This window comes from Podarcis gaigeae, assembly GCF_964106915.1.
Source record: "Podarcis gaigeae genome assembly, chromosome: 1".
NCBI lineage: Eukaryota > Metazoa > Chordata > Lepidosauria > Squamata > Lacertidae > Podarcis > Podarcis gaigeae.
The window spans coordinates 11863756-11880592 of NC_139678.1; the positions used below are offsets into that span (position 1 = coordinate 11863756).

Below are 16837 nucleotides of genomic sequence, written 5' to 3' on the forward strand. Positions count from 1 at the left end.
ATTATTAATTTATTATTTATTAAATTTCTATACTGCCCTTCATCTGAAGATCACAGGGCAGTTCACAACGTAGAAATACAAAATGAGAACACAAAATTAATTGAAATAATGGATGACAAATAAACCTATTGCATCATATATCTGGATGGATGGAGAGAGAGAGAGAGAGAGAGAGAGAGAGAGTATCTCACTTGGAAGAGTGGCAGAACTGTGATGGATTAATTAGCAGCAACATTTTGAACTGGAAACCCCAAGACTGTGTGTTATAAGAACATAAATATATCAGTTCGGATCAGTTCAAAAGCCCATCTGGTAGCCAGTCTCAGGGGAAGGTCCACAGCAGCACCTCTGCAAATGTTACTGAACCTCTGGCTGGCATGACTAATAATCTTTTGCAGACATTCCCTCTATGAATTTCTCCCACCCAAGTTGGCGGGCATTGCCTCATCCAGTTACAACAAATTCCATACCTTTAAATTCTGCATTCATTTTGTCTTAACCCAGCCAGCCAATTTCTTCATACAACTTCATTTCTTCATACAACAAGGAGTGTCTCCACCCCCATCGTTCTGCCCAGACATTGAGGTCCAGTGCTGAGGGCCTTTTGGCGGTTCCCTCCCCCCAATAAAATATTTGAGGGGGGCCCCCAACTGATGGGCATTGCCATTCAAATGGTGTGCATGCGCTACATTGGTCAATCAGTTACATTGGATGGGGCTTACCTGCCCACCCTCCAATATTTTATTCATGTTGGCACCCCTGCAATAGATATTTGGGAACTGACTGTTTTTGAGGAAAGTGCTGGTGCTGTAATGTTTATATTGTTATTGTCTGTGTTTTAATGGATCTTTTTATGCTATTTCAATTCTTAGTATTTAATAAGCTGGGTGTAAATGTGTAAGCTGGATGGTAATAATAATAATAATAAATAAATAAATAATATACTACAGATTACAGAAGTGCAGGACTGCCATTCAGCAACATCCTGTGTTTCTCACACTGTGTAGTTCTGCTCTCAGTTGCAGAGTGCCCCTTATTTTGACAGGTGTTCATGTAAGGTTTCCTTAAATATATACTGGTTTCTCCCCTCTCTCACCCCTAAAGATCTGGTGTTGGTGTGTCAGGATCAAAGCAGACCTTGTTTTACGCCGAGGTAACAGACGAGATGAAAGCTGGCGAAGGAGGAGGCCAGCCACAAGAAGGGGAGCTGATTGAGGTGGTGGAAATACCTCTGCAAGACTGCATGAATTTTGCATTTGACGAAGCTCTCCCTAAAACCATGGGCTTCATCTTCAGCTTCATGTGGTTCCAGACCAACGTTGTCCCAAAGCTGCTAGAAAAAGAATAACCATTACTGAGATTTCTGGAGGGGTGAGGTTGTGATTTTTTTATTTCATTTAAAAAAACAACCACCATCAAACCATTTATAAGATTTTTTTCCCCCTTCCTGAATGTATATATTTCAGGAAAGAGTCGCAAAAATAGGAATGGAAATTAGGAAACTGCTGCTTTCTTCCCCCTAACCTCGGGCAAAGCGGGTGTTAAGCATTTGACATCATTTGCAGCTGCAGACATAAGTCCTCGCCCACCATTGGCAGTGAGTCTTGACAGCCATGAGTTCCTTATTGACTGGTTGAACGTAACGCTGGACAGCATAGAAGCTGCGAAAGCTGGGAGAGCAGAATCCTAATTTGCTAGGACAGACACGCATTTGCAGCAGCAGCTGTTTGGGGAGGGCAATTTGGAATGACAAAACTGTGAGGAAGGGAAGGATTAAGCCCTTGCTCCCCCCCCTCCCCTCCCCGCCCCCTGGCCTCTGTTTCATGTACTGCAAGAGGGTCTTTTATTCGTTTTTTTAAAAGGTCCTTTGGATTACTCTACATATACATGCATGTAATGTTTAATTACGCCGTGCAAACCCCGCTGGCGGGAAAAGCATATTAAAGGATAGAGCAATAACCGCCACAGGCACCCCCTTGCACTCCAAAAGTTTGACTTTTGGAGGAAGAATTACTAGCCTTTCAGATGACACATGAAAGCACACACTTCTGCATAAGCCGATGATCTGGCTGTTCCTCCCCATTGGGAGGAGACTGGCGCAGAGCTGTGACTCACGCAGGGATGCAACGAACAGCCCCCACGGAGAGAAGGAATTCTGCTATGGCTCTGCAAAGGGAGGTGAAAGCTCATTGGAAGGAGGCAAGGGCGGAGCACTCTCTGTGGGCAGTCACCCTGGCTTTGCTTTAATGTACCAAATGTGTTTTGTCTTCTCATTGATGAGCCCTGGTCCAGTTTGGGAATTGCTGAGTCAAAGTTGGCTGCTGCAGAGGAGACCAGTCAGGGGACCGGATATGGCTGGTGGTCTCTGTTTTGGCCAAGCCACACATACCTGCCATACACCCAACTTCATATATGACATCAGTTAAGAACGGGGCTTTGCTAGCACCATAGATTGGCATCACACACAACCTCCTCGATCTGTGCTTGCTAACCAGCTGGTCGTTGGTTGCTTTGGAAGCCCGGCACAAGGCTCTCCGCAGCCCCGGGGTGAACACTTCTCAAGCGCCAAGTACAGAACTTGAAGGACGTGCTTAGCACTCTGCAAGTTGTTTCTCGCACACCCCAAAATTAGCTGGTTTTGGGGTGCCTGGGAAACACTGCACCCTTTCAACTTTGACAGGTGTCAGTCAGCTGGAGTCACAGTGACATCATTTGATTGACAGGCATGTGTTTCCTCCCACCTATCAAAGTTGGCCCACAGGCATGGGAGAGATAAAATCTGGCCTTTGGACCAAGAAGGACCAAGGTTCTTCTGTGCCCCTCAGGAGTCTCTCCTGGCACTTGTATTGTGACCTCAAACCCGATTGCAAGTTGCACCGGCTTCTCTGTGACAGCTCTGCCAGCTTACCGTATTTTTCATTCCATAAGACACAACTTTTTCCTCTTAAAATCTAAGGGGAAATGTCTGTGCGTCTTATGGAGCGAATGTGTGGTCCATGGGGCTGGGGGGGAGGAACCCGGGCTTCCCCCGCCAGCCCCGACCTGCTCTTTGAGGCTAGTGGTGAGGGAAAGCGCGCTCTCCAGGCTTCCAAAGAACTCCCGCTGCGCTCCAGAGGCTTCGGGTTGCCTTCACTGAAGGCGACTTCACTGAATGCACCTTGTTTTAGAGGGGGAGAACAAGAAAATAAATACCCCCCCTCTACGCGCAGCGCCCCTTCAGCGAAGCGGGAGGAGAAATGGAAGGGGTGCTGCGCAGAGAGGGGGAGATTTTTTTTTTCTTGTTCTCCCCCTCTAAAACAAGGTGCGTCCTATGGTTGGGTGCATCCTATAGAGCGAAAAATACTGTAATTTCATGTCTGAAATGTCCCCTGCGATGAAATCTTTCTCCTACTCATCAATCTGCCTTCTTTGGGGCACATCTTTGCTTGATTCCCCTCCCAACGGAAATAATTGTGTTCCACTGTAAGGTTATTATGGGGTGGAGGGTGCCTAGTTCACCTAGAAGCAACACATAGCAGGTGATAGGGAAGACGACCCCCTGCCAGAGACCCCGGAGGATCACTGCCAATCAGAGTAGGCAGCATTGGGTTGGATGGGCAGGTTGTTGCTGATGCTGGAAGTGGCTTTGAGCTGTGCTCTGCTTTTTACCATTTTATGTTGTGTACTGATTTGCTGTTTTATGGTGTCTTTTTAAAACCTTCAGCCTATTTGAGAAATCGGTTCACATTGAATATTTCTGTTACCTCGGGCTTCTAAAGCAGGTGTGGGGACCTCTGGCTTCAAGATTTCTCCCTGCCCTTTGGCCATACTTGGAGGCCCAAAGATTACCCACCTCTGTTCTCATGTTATCTAGTTTTCTGATCCTGTTGCTCTTTTTAGAATTGGCCCGTATCGTTGTCTAAATTTACTTTTTAATCTTCATTTTAATATTTGGTCATGGCGTTTTTAACATTGGTGCTGCTGCTGCTGCTGCCGCTTTAAATTCTGTTGTAAATGGCCTTGGTAACTACAGCTATTATTTTCATTTGTAAGACTGCGTAGAAAGACTTGGGAGATCACAGAAGCTGGAGATCACTTTAAGAGGCTATTTATCATGTTGTTTTGTATATCAGTTCGATGTTGTCTTAAATCATGTCTTTTTTAAAAAAATCTTAATTTGTTAGCCACTTTGAGAATCTGATTCAGAGGCAAAAGCTGTCTAATAAATAAAAGAAAAATAAAGAGTGATGAAAGCAAAGTGTTCTGGAGTAGTGCATGATTCTGACAAATTAAATTGCATTGCCTGTTCTCATTTCCAAACAAATCCTCATGCCGATACGTAAAGGGCTGTTCCAGCCTTAGATATGCAGCCTTCACTAATGCTGTGAAAGGTGACATCATTGTCGATGGAGAGCAAATCAGCCATCCTCCAAAGAGCAGGGGATCTAAAATAGGAAATCTCCCCACCACCACCTTAAATGTGCCGTTCCTCGCAGTGTTAGCATTAATTACCATGGCAATGCTATCTGTGTCAGTGGGGCGATTTAAAATGCATGTTCTGAGGCAGCTAATCTCAGGAGGTGCGCACATTCTGCAGCAGTGCTGCTGATTTAAAGCCATGCGGATGTGAACATATTTGGGGGCCGACAGTGCTGCTGCAGGCAGCGACTTCACACAGGACTCCCATCGAAGCTCACCACCGTATGCCATATCATATTTGCACCTGCAAACTTACTAAGGAAGCACTTTCTCTGTGGCGGCAAAGCTCTGGGTGGACAGATCCTTATTCACAGCCCTCGCTGCTGCTGATGCCCTTGTGTGCAAAGGATGATATAGTTGGGCAAGCTGGCTTCAGTGGACAGAGCAACAAGCTGCAGAAGACCAGATTGCTCCTGAGGTCACCTGGTCTCTGTTGGGCTGAAAGCTGCAGTACCCCCTATGGCCTAAGGTGGTGGCGGCGCTGCAGCAGCGCCACACAGCTAAGGCTACTGAATTGCCCAGGAACCAAAAAGGAAGCTGGACAGAGGAAGCAGCTCTCAATGTGAGGTTGTGTTTTTTTTTGGGGGGGGGGTTATTTCAAGACCAAGGGGCGCTTACCTCTAAAAATAAATCCAGGTGTGTAAATCAGGCCCTCTAATGCTGCCTAGGAATTTATTTCACTCAGTTAATGTGGAGCACAGCTGTGTATTAAATGGTTGCAGTTCAAAAAGAAGTGGGACCAGTGAATAGATTTGCTCCTTTTCTCTGAGGGGTGAATGGGAAGAACAGACAACTATTACTATTTCCCCTTCTTCTTCTTTGTCCTCTCTGCCGCCAGTCCATCCTTCATCTGAGTCAGTTACGTTGAACAACAACAGGTCGTGGTCAATTCCTGTGGTAGTCCACATTCCCCTTTTCTCCAGGATGGTGAAGAACCATTGGTGAGCATTACAGTGGTACCTCGGGTTACATACGCTTCAGGTTACATACGCTTCAGGTTACAGACTCTGCTAACCCAGAAATAGTACCTCGGGTTAAGAACTTTGCTTCAGGATGAGAACAGAAATCGTGCTCCAGCAGCGCAGCAGCAGCAGGAGGCCCCATTAGCTAAAGTGGTGCTTCAAGTTAAGAACAGTTTCAAGTTAAGAAGAATGGACCTCCGGAACGAATTAAGTACTTAACCTGAGGTACCACTGTATTTGGGTTCCACCAGTCAACCAGCTACAAATTCACCTAACAGTAGCATTGTGTAGCGCACATAAATTGTGTAATTTTGTTGCAACAGACAGCAAGATGAGCTATGTAGTTTGGGGCAGGAAACGGACTGCAGCAAAACGGAAACAATACTGCATGCGAGAAATACGGGGCGGAAAAGGATGCCTTCTTACACCCATATTGATGGTTATTTCTGGTGCAAAGGAGACACCCGGGAAAGAAGGCCAAGATGAAAACCAGCAAAAGCAATTCACATCAGCAGCATTTCTAACAAGCAAATCAGGGTTGCTGATTTTGTTGGGGACAGGCCGCAAGAAATCAAGACTAGAAAACAGAGATAGAAGGTGTGATTGTTATTGCTAAATTCCAGAGACCTGTGTTTTGTTAACCGAAAGCGGTGGTTTGGAAAGAGCTTCTTGTTTAAGAAATCAGAGGCAAATCACGTTGTGCAAAAGAGGCACTTAGACACCCTTGCACACCGTTGCCTCAAATTAGCATTCTTTTTGGAAAGTGTAATTAGATCTAATTAGATTTGCATCTGCTGGGTTTGGGCAGCAGACCATGATGATCAAGGAGCTCTGTGACTGCAGATCTCCCAAGTCACATCTGTAAATAACTTTCCACCTTGCCTTTCCTTCCACCTGCCACGCTTCAAGCTCTAAAGGTTCTTTTAATGCAATAAACCTGTTGGGCAAAATCCTTTGGGGAGCTGGGGCACCATTGAAATGAATGGGAGCTACACCAGTGGGGATATAAATGAGTGGGTTGTGCCTATTAGCTATATTCATTACTTTTTTAATTATTTATTCGAAATCTCCACATTGCACTTTGTTTTGCATATCTAATCTGCTGATCACACGCCTGCCAGCCACCATTCTTTAATAAGGGCAAATGTTTTTCCCATTCTAATTAGCATTCTAATTGGGCTCATCTTGAACTATGTTTAATATTTATGGCCTTGCCTTTGAAAATATGCATAGGCTTTTTTTCTGGGCTATATAATCGGGAATTTGGGGTTCAATCCCAGAGCCCTGTTTCCACACATAGTTCATGGAGGTTGCTTCCAGGTTGACTATACACATTTATCCAGGGTGGCCTGAGTCCTGTTTTACAGATGACTGTCCTCTGTTTGGAGGGCTGTCGGCCATCATCCTCTGTTTCAAGAGAGCCCTTTATGCGAAAGGCAAACTGGTCCAAGGCTGGCTTAAAGACAATGAACTTTCAGATAAGAGAGCAGGAGGAGCCTTGAAGTTGCCCGTCAACAGTAAGCAGGTTCCCAGGTCACTCTTCCTCACCATGGTGAGATGCATGGTGTTCTTTCTATTTATATTACAGGAATTGTTTTCCAAATTTCGGCATTTGCACACTAAGTGAGCCTGTGCAAATTTCATACAAGTCTCTCTCCTCTTTTCCTCGCAATGTGCAAGGTATAATCTCTAACACAAGAAAGTGAATTTGTGCGTGTTGCTCTAATCACAATCAGTTCACAACCGCTCACACACAAATCATTTATTGGAATGGGCACTAATGTGGATTTTCCTGCAAGCAAAAGAAACCAGGAACAACAGCTCATCACCTATGTCAGCTTTACAAGCGAAGATGAACTGTTTGCACTATTTGTTTCAGCATCCCCTCCGAGCCTGACAATCACCTATATCTCCTCCTATATCTCCTATATCTCTTCCTTGGTTGAGAGAGCCATGCTCCAGTGGCAGCATAATTCCTTTTCCCACCTTAGGACAAATCAGAATCAGAACACAATATTGCAACTTGAACATAATCACTTGTGGAATTCTGATTTTCCTCCTATAGAGATTTTTTATATATATGTAGGGGCTTCTTTCCTTCTTTTAATGAAAAAGCCACACTATTCCCCCAGGAAATTATGAAGGGTAGCATACCCCTTCATACTACAACTCCCACCAGCCCTAGCTAGCGGGACCAGTGGTCAGGGATGATGGGAGTTGTAGTCCAACAACAGCTGGGGACCCAAGTCTGAGAAACGGCGGCATAACCCAACACAGAACTTTCAGCCATGCAAACTCGATCACCTTTACTGACACCCAGGATTCCCACAGCCTGCGCTGCAGACGTTTATGCAAGGGTCAAAGGCGAAAGGTGAGGGGAGACTGTTTGGGCCTCCTTTTGCTTTCGTGAAAATGATCAAAAACACAAATGTGTGTGTACATTCACTTGTGCACGTGCTTCACTGAGTATATTAGGCACAGATGTTTTGCTCCGTCAAGCTTCAAGAACCCACGATGCAATGGGTCGACTGCGTAGAAGAAGAGTTTGGATTTGATATCCCGCTTTATCACCACCCGAAGGGGTCCCAAAGCGGCTAACATTCTCCTTTCCCTTCCCCACAACAAGCACTCTGTGAGGTGAGTGGGGCTGAGAGACTTCAAAGAAGTGTGACTGGCCCAAGGTCACCCAGCAGCTGCATGTGGAGGAGCAGGGAAGCGAACCCGGTTCACCAGATTATGAGTCCACCGCTCTTAACCACTACACCACACTGTGCAGCACCAGGAAATAATTACATAAATCCATTTATACTGCAAAGCGGGCCAAAACGGCTCCTTCTTGTTGTTTCCAAATTGTTCTCCAGCAATGAGGAAGACTGAGAGCCACCTTTGCCAGTTCATGCCAGTCTGGTAAGTGCTGCTGGTTTATTTAAGGGTTTTGCAAAGGTTTCCAGAGGTTTAGAGGGTGTTCAGATGGTGTTTCCCACCATATACGATTTCACATATATGTGCAGTACCTGGGAGTGTAACCCCAATGTAAGTGGGGAGCTTGAAAGCAAATGAAGGGGTCTGTAGTGCAGGGCTTGGGGACCAGTGGACCTGCCTGATGCTATTGGCCTCCAAAGTCAATCATCTCTGATGATTGGCCATGCCAATAATAATAATAATAATAATAATAATAAATTTCTTATTTATACCCCACCCATCTGGCTGGGTTTCCCCAGCCACTCTGCATGGCTTACACCCTAAAAATGGTAAAGCATTAGACCTTAAAATTTTTCCTAAACAGGGCTGCCTTTAAATGCCTTCTAAAAGTCAGGTAGTTATTTATTTCCTTGACATCTGATGGGAGGGCATTCCACAGGACGGGTGCCACTACCAAGAAGGCCCTCTACCTGGTTCCTTGCAACCTCACTTCTCGCAGTGAAGGAACCGCCAGAAGGCCCTCGGAGGTGGACCTCAGGGTCTGGGCTGAACAATGGGAGTGGAGACACTCCTTCAGGTATTCTCAGTGCTTTTTTCTGGGGGGGGGGGGTCGCAGGGGTACACATACCCCTAAACATTTTGTGAATCGTAGTTTTGTCCATTTACTGTATTTAATTTCCCAGATTTGAACTCTAAAATGGTGATTTTTGTGAATGAAAATGAGAGTATCCCTAAACATTTTTAAAGAAAAAAGCACTGATTATACTGAATTCAGAGAAGTGTGAGTATCAGAGGAGAGCTGTGTTCACATATCAGTCTGAGAAGCGCAGATTTTGTAATTCCACACTGAAATGCAGACCAAACAAAATTCTCCCATCTGTAGATTCAGGGCATCTCAAGAACACCACTGATGGAGTCAGATGGGCACTTATAGATTGCCAAAGGGGTGGGGTGCATCCCTCTCCAAAAAGAAGAAGAAGGTGCCGATTTGCATGCACTGACTAATATGCAGCCTTGAAAATTTAGGCGTAATTACTAGAATTTAAATAGAGATATAACACATCTATCTCACCATAGCAGCAAACCTGCCTGCTCGCCCAGTCTGCAGTCTAGGTGGTGACGGTTAATAGATCTTCCTGCTCTCTTTCCTTATAGCTTGGAACGGACAGGCTTTCAGATAGGGGAAACATTCACAGAGAGTGGACTGTCTTCTGATAACCCTTAAAGGAGAGCAGTGCCTTCTGTTAAGGAGGCCCCAGGCCACTCTGATACAGAATCGCCACTGTGGGCTATCACGCCTCCAAAAATACACCCGCGACACACCCAGCAATAAAATCTTTCGAAAACGGCACACCTGGTGCTGTCTGCAATCTTCTTCCAAACAGTTGGCAGGTGTGAATTGGCCGCTGCAAGGTCATGTTCTGCCTGCTGGTTCCCTGACTTACAATGAAGAATAAACCAGCGTTGCTAAGACACATAGACCACAGCTTTTCTTCTTTAATTTCATCCCTTCTTTTTCTAAATTACAAGACAAGGATAGAACTTCTTGCTGTAAGTCTGATGGGCCTCTCCTTTGGTTGTTAATTTTTTTTTTTATGCCCTGCCTTTCTGTTCCAAATGTCATCCAGGTTTAAAAATTTCAAAAATCAATCAATCAATCAATCAATCATAATAATAAATCCAAGTAAAGCAAACAGAAACAGAGGATCAGTTACACAACAGAAGAGGCTTGTAGCAGGGAGAACATAATGGGGAGATTCTCTCTGGTTTCTTAAATTTGTAGCATCTAGAAAGGGGATCAGGAACAAAACACTTCACGATTCCCCATTTATCCTGATTAAAATCAACCCCCTCCCCACACTTGCTATTTGCCCCATGGTGGTGGGGGGTACCTCGGGTTAAGAACTTAATTCATTCCGGAGGTCCGTTCTTAACCTGAAACTGTTCTTAACCTGAAGCACCACTTTAGCTAATGGGGCCTTCTGCTGCCGCCGCGCCGCCAGAGCACGATTTCTGTTCTCATCCTGAAGCAAAGTTCTTAACCTGAGGTACTATTTCTGGTTTAGTGGAGTCTGTAACCTGAAGTGCCTGTAACCTGAAGCGTCTGTAACCCCAGGTACCACTGTAAATGCCCACATGACAGCTGTAAGCTTTGAACAGCAGCGGTGAGGTGAGGCTGTTGTGGTGAGGCTGTTGATTTTAATTGGGAAACACAGAATCATAGAATTGTAGAGTTGGAAGGGACACCAAGGGTCAGGTTGTCCAACCCCCTGCAATGCGGAAATCTCCGCTAGATCATACATGACTGATGGCCATCCAACCTCTGCTTGAAAACCTCCAAGGAAGGAGAGTCCGCCACCTCTATTCCACTGTCGAGCAGCTCTTACTGTTGGAAAGTTCTTCCTGATGTTTAGTCAGAATTTCCTTTCTTGCAACTTGAAGCCATTGGTTCGAGTCCTGCCCTTCTGAGCAGGAGAAAACAAGCTTGCTCCGTCCGACTAAACACCAGGAAGAGTGACTTGGCTTGTTGTTGTTTAGTCGTTTAGTCCGACTCTTCGTGACCCCATGGACCAGAGCACGCCAGGCACTCCTGTCTTCCACTGCCTCCCGCAGTTTGGTCAAACTTATGCTGGTAGCTTCGAGAACACTGTCCAACCATCTCGTCCTCTGTCGTCCCCTTCTCCTTGTGCCCTCCATCTTTCCCAACATCAGGGTCTTTTCCAGGGAGTCTTCTCTTCTCATGAGGTGGCCAAAGTATTGGAGCCTCAGCTTCAGGATCTGTCCTTCCAGTGAGCACTCAGGGCTGATTTCCTTCAGAATGGATGCGTTTGATCTTCTTGCAGTCCATGGGACTCTCGAGAGTCTCCTCTAGCACCATAATTCAAAAGCATCGATTCTTCGGCAATCAGCCTTCTTGATGGTCCAGCTCTCACTTCCATACATCACTACTGGGAAAACCATGGCTTTAACTATACGGACCTTTGTTGGCAAGGTGATGTCTCTGCTTTTTAAGATGCTGTCTAGGTTTGTCATTGCTACAGACACCTCATTGGTTCACAAGCCCTGGTCAGAGTTGACCGAGAGCTTCCTGGCCTTCTACGCTTGCTCTAGACCTCATGAGGACTAGCTTCTTTGTGGCTCCTCCCTACTTGCAATGTTGCTTTCCTGCTGGCCTCCGTCAAAACAGGCCTGCAGGCCACTGGGAGGCTGTATGGCTCTTCCCGCCCGCCTCCTGTCCCCCTGCCACCTCACGCCACACCAAAGGCTTCGCAGGTGGGAGGAGCCACCTGCCACATCCAGAGCAAGCTTTGCCCCTTGAACCCTGAGCAGGTGTGCTGTCATGGCAAACGCCACTTTTGGCACCCGAACCAGCTGTGGGGTTTTTTTTCCCAGTGGGGGGGGAGGGGTGCCCTTTGCCGACACATCCTTCAATTGCTTTGAACCCGAGAGCGGCTGCCGTGCCAAATTCTCCCTGGGAAAGGGAGCGTTCCAACTGACTGTCTCTCTCTGCAGAAGCTGCAGCTGTTCCACCTGCTCCTGTGAGGCGAGAGGGACGAGTCCTGAGCTCCAGAGTGGCCCATAGAATTGCAGATGAACTTGGCAGAAGGACACAGCCTCGCAAGATGTAGGCAGCAACAGCAACAACACATGCTCCAAGCTGGGGGCGATTCAGAGGCTCATCAATGGGGGGAAAGGAGCCAAAGGCTTGGGCAGGCCAAGTCCCCCCCCCCCAGCCCCTGCCAACACAAACACTTCTCCTCCCATCCCCAGACCACTCGAAATGTCCCTGTTTCGGAATTACCGATACATCAGTCCCCCATTATTATTCCTTAACTATGCATTATGATTCACAGTACAAACAGCCAACCTCTAACAATATCCATGAAAGTAAATGCATCTATTCCAGGGGTCAGCAAACTTTTTCAGCAGGGGGCCAGTCCACTGTCCCTCAGACCTTGTGGGGGGCAGGACTATATTTTTTTGGGGGGGTGAATGAATGAATTCCTATGCCCTACAAAGAACCCAGAGATGCATTTTATATAAAAGAACACATTCTGTAAAAACATGCTGATTCCCGGACTGTCCACGGGCCAGATTTAGAAGGCGATTGGGCCGGCTCCGGCTCCTGGGCATTAGTTTGCCTCCCCATGATCTATACAGTGGTACCTTGGTTCCCGAACGGCTTGGCTCCTGAACAAATTGGCTCCCAAACGCTGCAAACCCAGAAGTGAGTACAGTGGTACCTCGGGTTAAGTACTTAATTCGTTCTGGAGGTCCGTTCTTAACCTGAAACTGTTCTTAACCTGAAGCACCACTTTAGCTAATGGGGCCTCCCACTGCTGCTGCGCCACCGGAGCCCAATTTCTCTTCTCACCCTGAAGCAAAATTCTTAACCCGAGGTACTATTTCTGGGTTAGCGGAATCTGTAACCTGAAGCGTATTTAATCTGAAGTGTATGTAACCCGAGGTACCACTGTATTCCAGTTTGCGAACATTTTTCGGAAGCTGAACGTCCGACACGGCTTCCGCGGCTTCCGCTTGAGTTCTGGAATCTCCTGCAACCAATCGGAAGCCGCACATTGGTTTTCGAACGGTTCCGGGAGTCGAACGGATTCTCGGAACGGATTAAGTTCGAAAACCAAGCTACGACCAGTGGCGTAGTGTGGGTTATCAGCACCTGGGGCAAGGCAAGTAATTTGCGCCCCCTAACCCATGGATTTGCGCCCCCTAACCCGTGGATTTCCCTAACCCCCAGATGTTGCGCCCGATGCGGCCGGCCCCCCCTGCACCCCCCACGCTACGCCACTGGCTACGACTGTAGTTGCATCTGAGATGAGCAGGTAATAACTTGTGTTAGGAGACTCTCAGGCGTTGAGCTGCAGTGTTCACTGCTAGGTAGACATGGTGTATAATCTGATGATAACTGCTCAGTATGTATTGCACTTTATTATTTCATACCCTCCAAGTGTCCCTATTTTCCAGGGACAGTCCTGGATTTACAGAAGCTGCCCCAGTTTTTTATTTGATCCCGGATCGCCCCGCTTTCCCTTAGGACATCCCTATTTTCATCAGGGAAATGTTGGAGGGTCTGGAGTTATGCTACCTCCAAGCCAAGGAGATAAGTAATTATACAACCTTTAGAAGACATCTGAAGGCAGCCCTGTATAGGGAAGTTTATTTTAATGTTCAGTGATTTATTATGTTTTTATATATGTTGGAAGCCACCCAGAGTGGCTGGGGCAACCCTGTCAGACGGGTGGGGTATAAATAATAAAATCACCATCATCATTATGGAATAAGACGTCCCAATTTTCATCAGAGAAATGTTGGAGGCCATGAAAGGATGATAGACCAGATGGACCTTTGGTTTGGTTCCAGCCAGGCTCTTCTTATTCTCACCTGGGTACCTGACACAGCAGAGGAGGAGAAAGAACTTGGGATGGCAGCTGAAAAACCAGTTGGCACTCTTAAAGGTAAAGGGAACCCTGACCGTTAGGTCCAGTCGTGACCGACTCGGGGGTTGCGGTGCTCATCTCGCTTTACTGGCCGAGGGAGCCGGTGTTTGTCCACTTCCGCAGACAGTTTTTCCGGGTCATGTGGCCAGCACGACTAAGCCGCTTCTGGCAAACCAGAGCAGCGCACGGAAACGCCGTTCACCTTCCTGCCGGAGCAGTACCTATTTCTCTACTTGCACTTTGACGTGCTTTCGAACTGCTAGGTTGGCAGGAGCAGGGACCGAGCAACGGGAGCTCACCCCATTGCAGGGATTCGAACCGCCGACCTTCCGATTGGCAAGTCCTAGGCTCAGTGGTTTAACCCACAGAGCCACCCCGTTGGCACCCTTAACCCCTGCCAAAAAGTGGAAAAGCTTCTTTTCAGATTGCCAATTGCTGGCCTCCACGTTTATGTCTTGCACAGTGTCTGTGGCGGAAAAAGTGTCTATTTTATTCTCCTTTTGTTATTTTTTTTTTAAATGCATAGTTTGGTCTGGCTCCCTTTATTGGCTCTTCGCGGCCTGGCTGCTGTTGTTTTTTCAAAGACTCCATCTTGCTTGCGTGGCTGTCGGCCTTGATTTGTAGCAATATTTATTTAATAAGTGGAGGGAATAACAACTGGCCAGGGGAAAGAGGAGATTTAAAGCTGCCCTGCTGCCAGGTGGCGATTCGTGGCTTATCCTGGCGCCTGGCCCTTCGTCCGACCTCAAGATGGATCGGCAAAGCTTTTTAATTCAAGTCTGTAAGCGGGATGATCAGCGGTCTACTTAGTTAGCCTGTGGCTTCCATGGTAGCAGTCTGCCGTGCAGTGAGATATCATCCGAAAGGCCAAACCGTCTTAGGAGAGATAAAGAAATTGAGATGCTAGCATAACCTTCTAATAGCCCTCTGAATATCTTGCATCTCGCTGTGCTTTGTGGCATAGCCCTGGGAGGCTACTGCGTGTCGTCAGACTTAGGCTGCATAGACACCATGCATTGAAAGCACACCCACATCCCATAAAAGATTGTTGGGAACTGTAGTTTTCCTTCCCCTCCAAAGAACTACAGTTCCCAGCACCCTTAGCAAAGTACCATTCCCAGGATTCATTGGGGAATATGACTGTGTGGAAAAAGCTGACAACTGGACAATGGAAATGGATTCTACAAGCCCTAACTGTGGCCAAGAGACCAATATTGATGAATTGGAAGAATAAAGATAAGATCCCCTTTAATCAACATGAATTGTAGAATTGGAAAGGATCCCGGGGGTCATCTAGTCCAACCCCCCACAATGCAGGAATCTCAAATAAAGCATCCATGACAGACACCATCCTCAAAAAAAAAAAGCCCTTCTGCTTAAAACATGACAACACTCGCAACATATGAACCAATTGCCTATCGACAGACTTGTTTGGATAAATATATTGACATTTGGAACAAGTTTGTACGGAATATAGTTGGTTTCTATTAATCATATATGTATTAGGACAATAATGTTATATGTGTGTTTATAGCTGATTATACTTATTGTATTACACTATATAATAATAATAATTTATTATTTATACCCTGCCCATCTGGATGGGTTTCCCCAGCCACTCTGGGCGGCTTCCAACAAAATATTAAAATACAATAGTCTATTAAACATTAAAAGCTTCCCTAAACAGGGCTGCCTTCAGATGTCTTCTAAAAGTCTGGGCATCTGTTGTGTGTCACATGCCTGTTTACTTCCAGCGCTTGCTGGGAACTTCCGTTTGTATATAGCTCTTGCATTGCTGTTTTGCTGGAGACGAAGGGAAGAGGACATGTTTTCCCCCTTTGTTCCTGCTGATGAATAAAATGCTGTAATATACTGCTTACACATGGCTCTGTCCGCCTCTTTTGCTGTGAGAAGATTTATTCGCTCTGCTGATAAAGCGTGTACGGGTCTCTAAACGAATCTGAGGCTCGTGTCGCTGATTGATGCTATTTCCAAGGGAGATCGGTGATCGTCTGGCTGCCAGACGGTGGCTGGAGCCAGCTGGGGTCCTGCCTGATGCCCCCGTCTCCCTGGCAGTATCCCAACATATATCACCTCCAATATCAGAATACCTCTGAATACCACTGGGGGGGGGAGAGAGTAGGGAGAACGATGTTGTGCACCTGACCTTCTTGCAGGCTTCCCACAGGTATCTGGTTGGCCACTGTCAGAGAAGGATGCTAGACCAGATGGACCATTGTCTGATTCAGCAGCCAGGTTCTTCTGGGATTCCCATTGTTGAGGGGAATGGCAGGACCTTTGTGTCCCATCCCTCAGCTTCATAGAAACATACAGTTGTAGAGTTGGAAGGGACCAATGTGTTGCAATGCAGGAATCTTTCTTCCAACATGGGGCTTGAACCCACCGCCCTGAGATTTAGAGTCTGTTGCTCTACCAACTGAGCTTGTTGTTGTTTAGTTGTTTAGTCGTGTCCGACTCTTCGTGACCCCATGGACCAGAGCACGCCAGGCACTCCTGTCTTCCACTGCCTCCCGCAGTTTGGTCAAACTCATGTTGGTAGCTTCGAGAACACTGTCCAACCATCTCGTCCTCTGTCGTCCCCTTCTCCTTGTGCCCTCCATCTTTCCCAACATCAGGGTCTTCTCTTCTCATGAGGTGGCCACAGTATTGGTGCCTCAGCTTCACGATCTGTCCTTCCAGTGAGCAACTGAGCTACTGGAACCATTATTGAATTGAAATATTGAAATTGAAATACTTTATTGTCACTTGTACAACTTGTATACAGTGAGATTACACAAGCACCCCCCACTCAGCTATTTTAGTCTTAATTCCCTTCGTTCACTGACGCACACCCACCGAACCTGAAATTCAGTTGCCCTGTTGTTATCTTTTCATTCAGCAGCCTAACAGCCCATGGATAGAAGCTGTTCTTTACCCTGTTGGTGCGACTAATCATGCTTCTATATCTTCTGCCCAAGGGCAGGAGATCAAGAAATTGCCAGCCAGGGTGTGAATCATCCCTGAGAATTTTCATCACTC

The 16837-nt window shown here is 46.6% G+C and overlaps 1 protein-coding gene and 1 long non-coding RNA gene across 2 annotated transcripts in view; one reads left to right on the forward strand and one right to left on the reverse strand.

Moving 5' to 3' along the window:
• Positions 1 to 4237, forward strand: part of NUDT14 (nudix hydrolase 14) — a 55695-nt gene extending 51458 nt beyond the window's left edge. The window contains exon 5 of the mRNA XM_083738392.1: positions 1105 to 4237. Coding sequence (XP_083594518.1) covers positions 1105 to 1348 — 244 coding nt within the window. The 3' untranslated portion in view covers positions 1349 to 4237. The remainder of the gene's footprint in view (positions 1 to 1104) is intronic.
• Positions 1 to 16837, reverse strand: part of LOC310845196 — a 280162-nt gene that overhangs the window by 207040 nt on the left and 56285 nt on the right. The gene's annotated exons all lie outside the window — the stretch shown is intronic.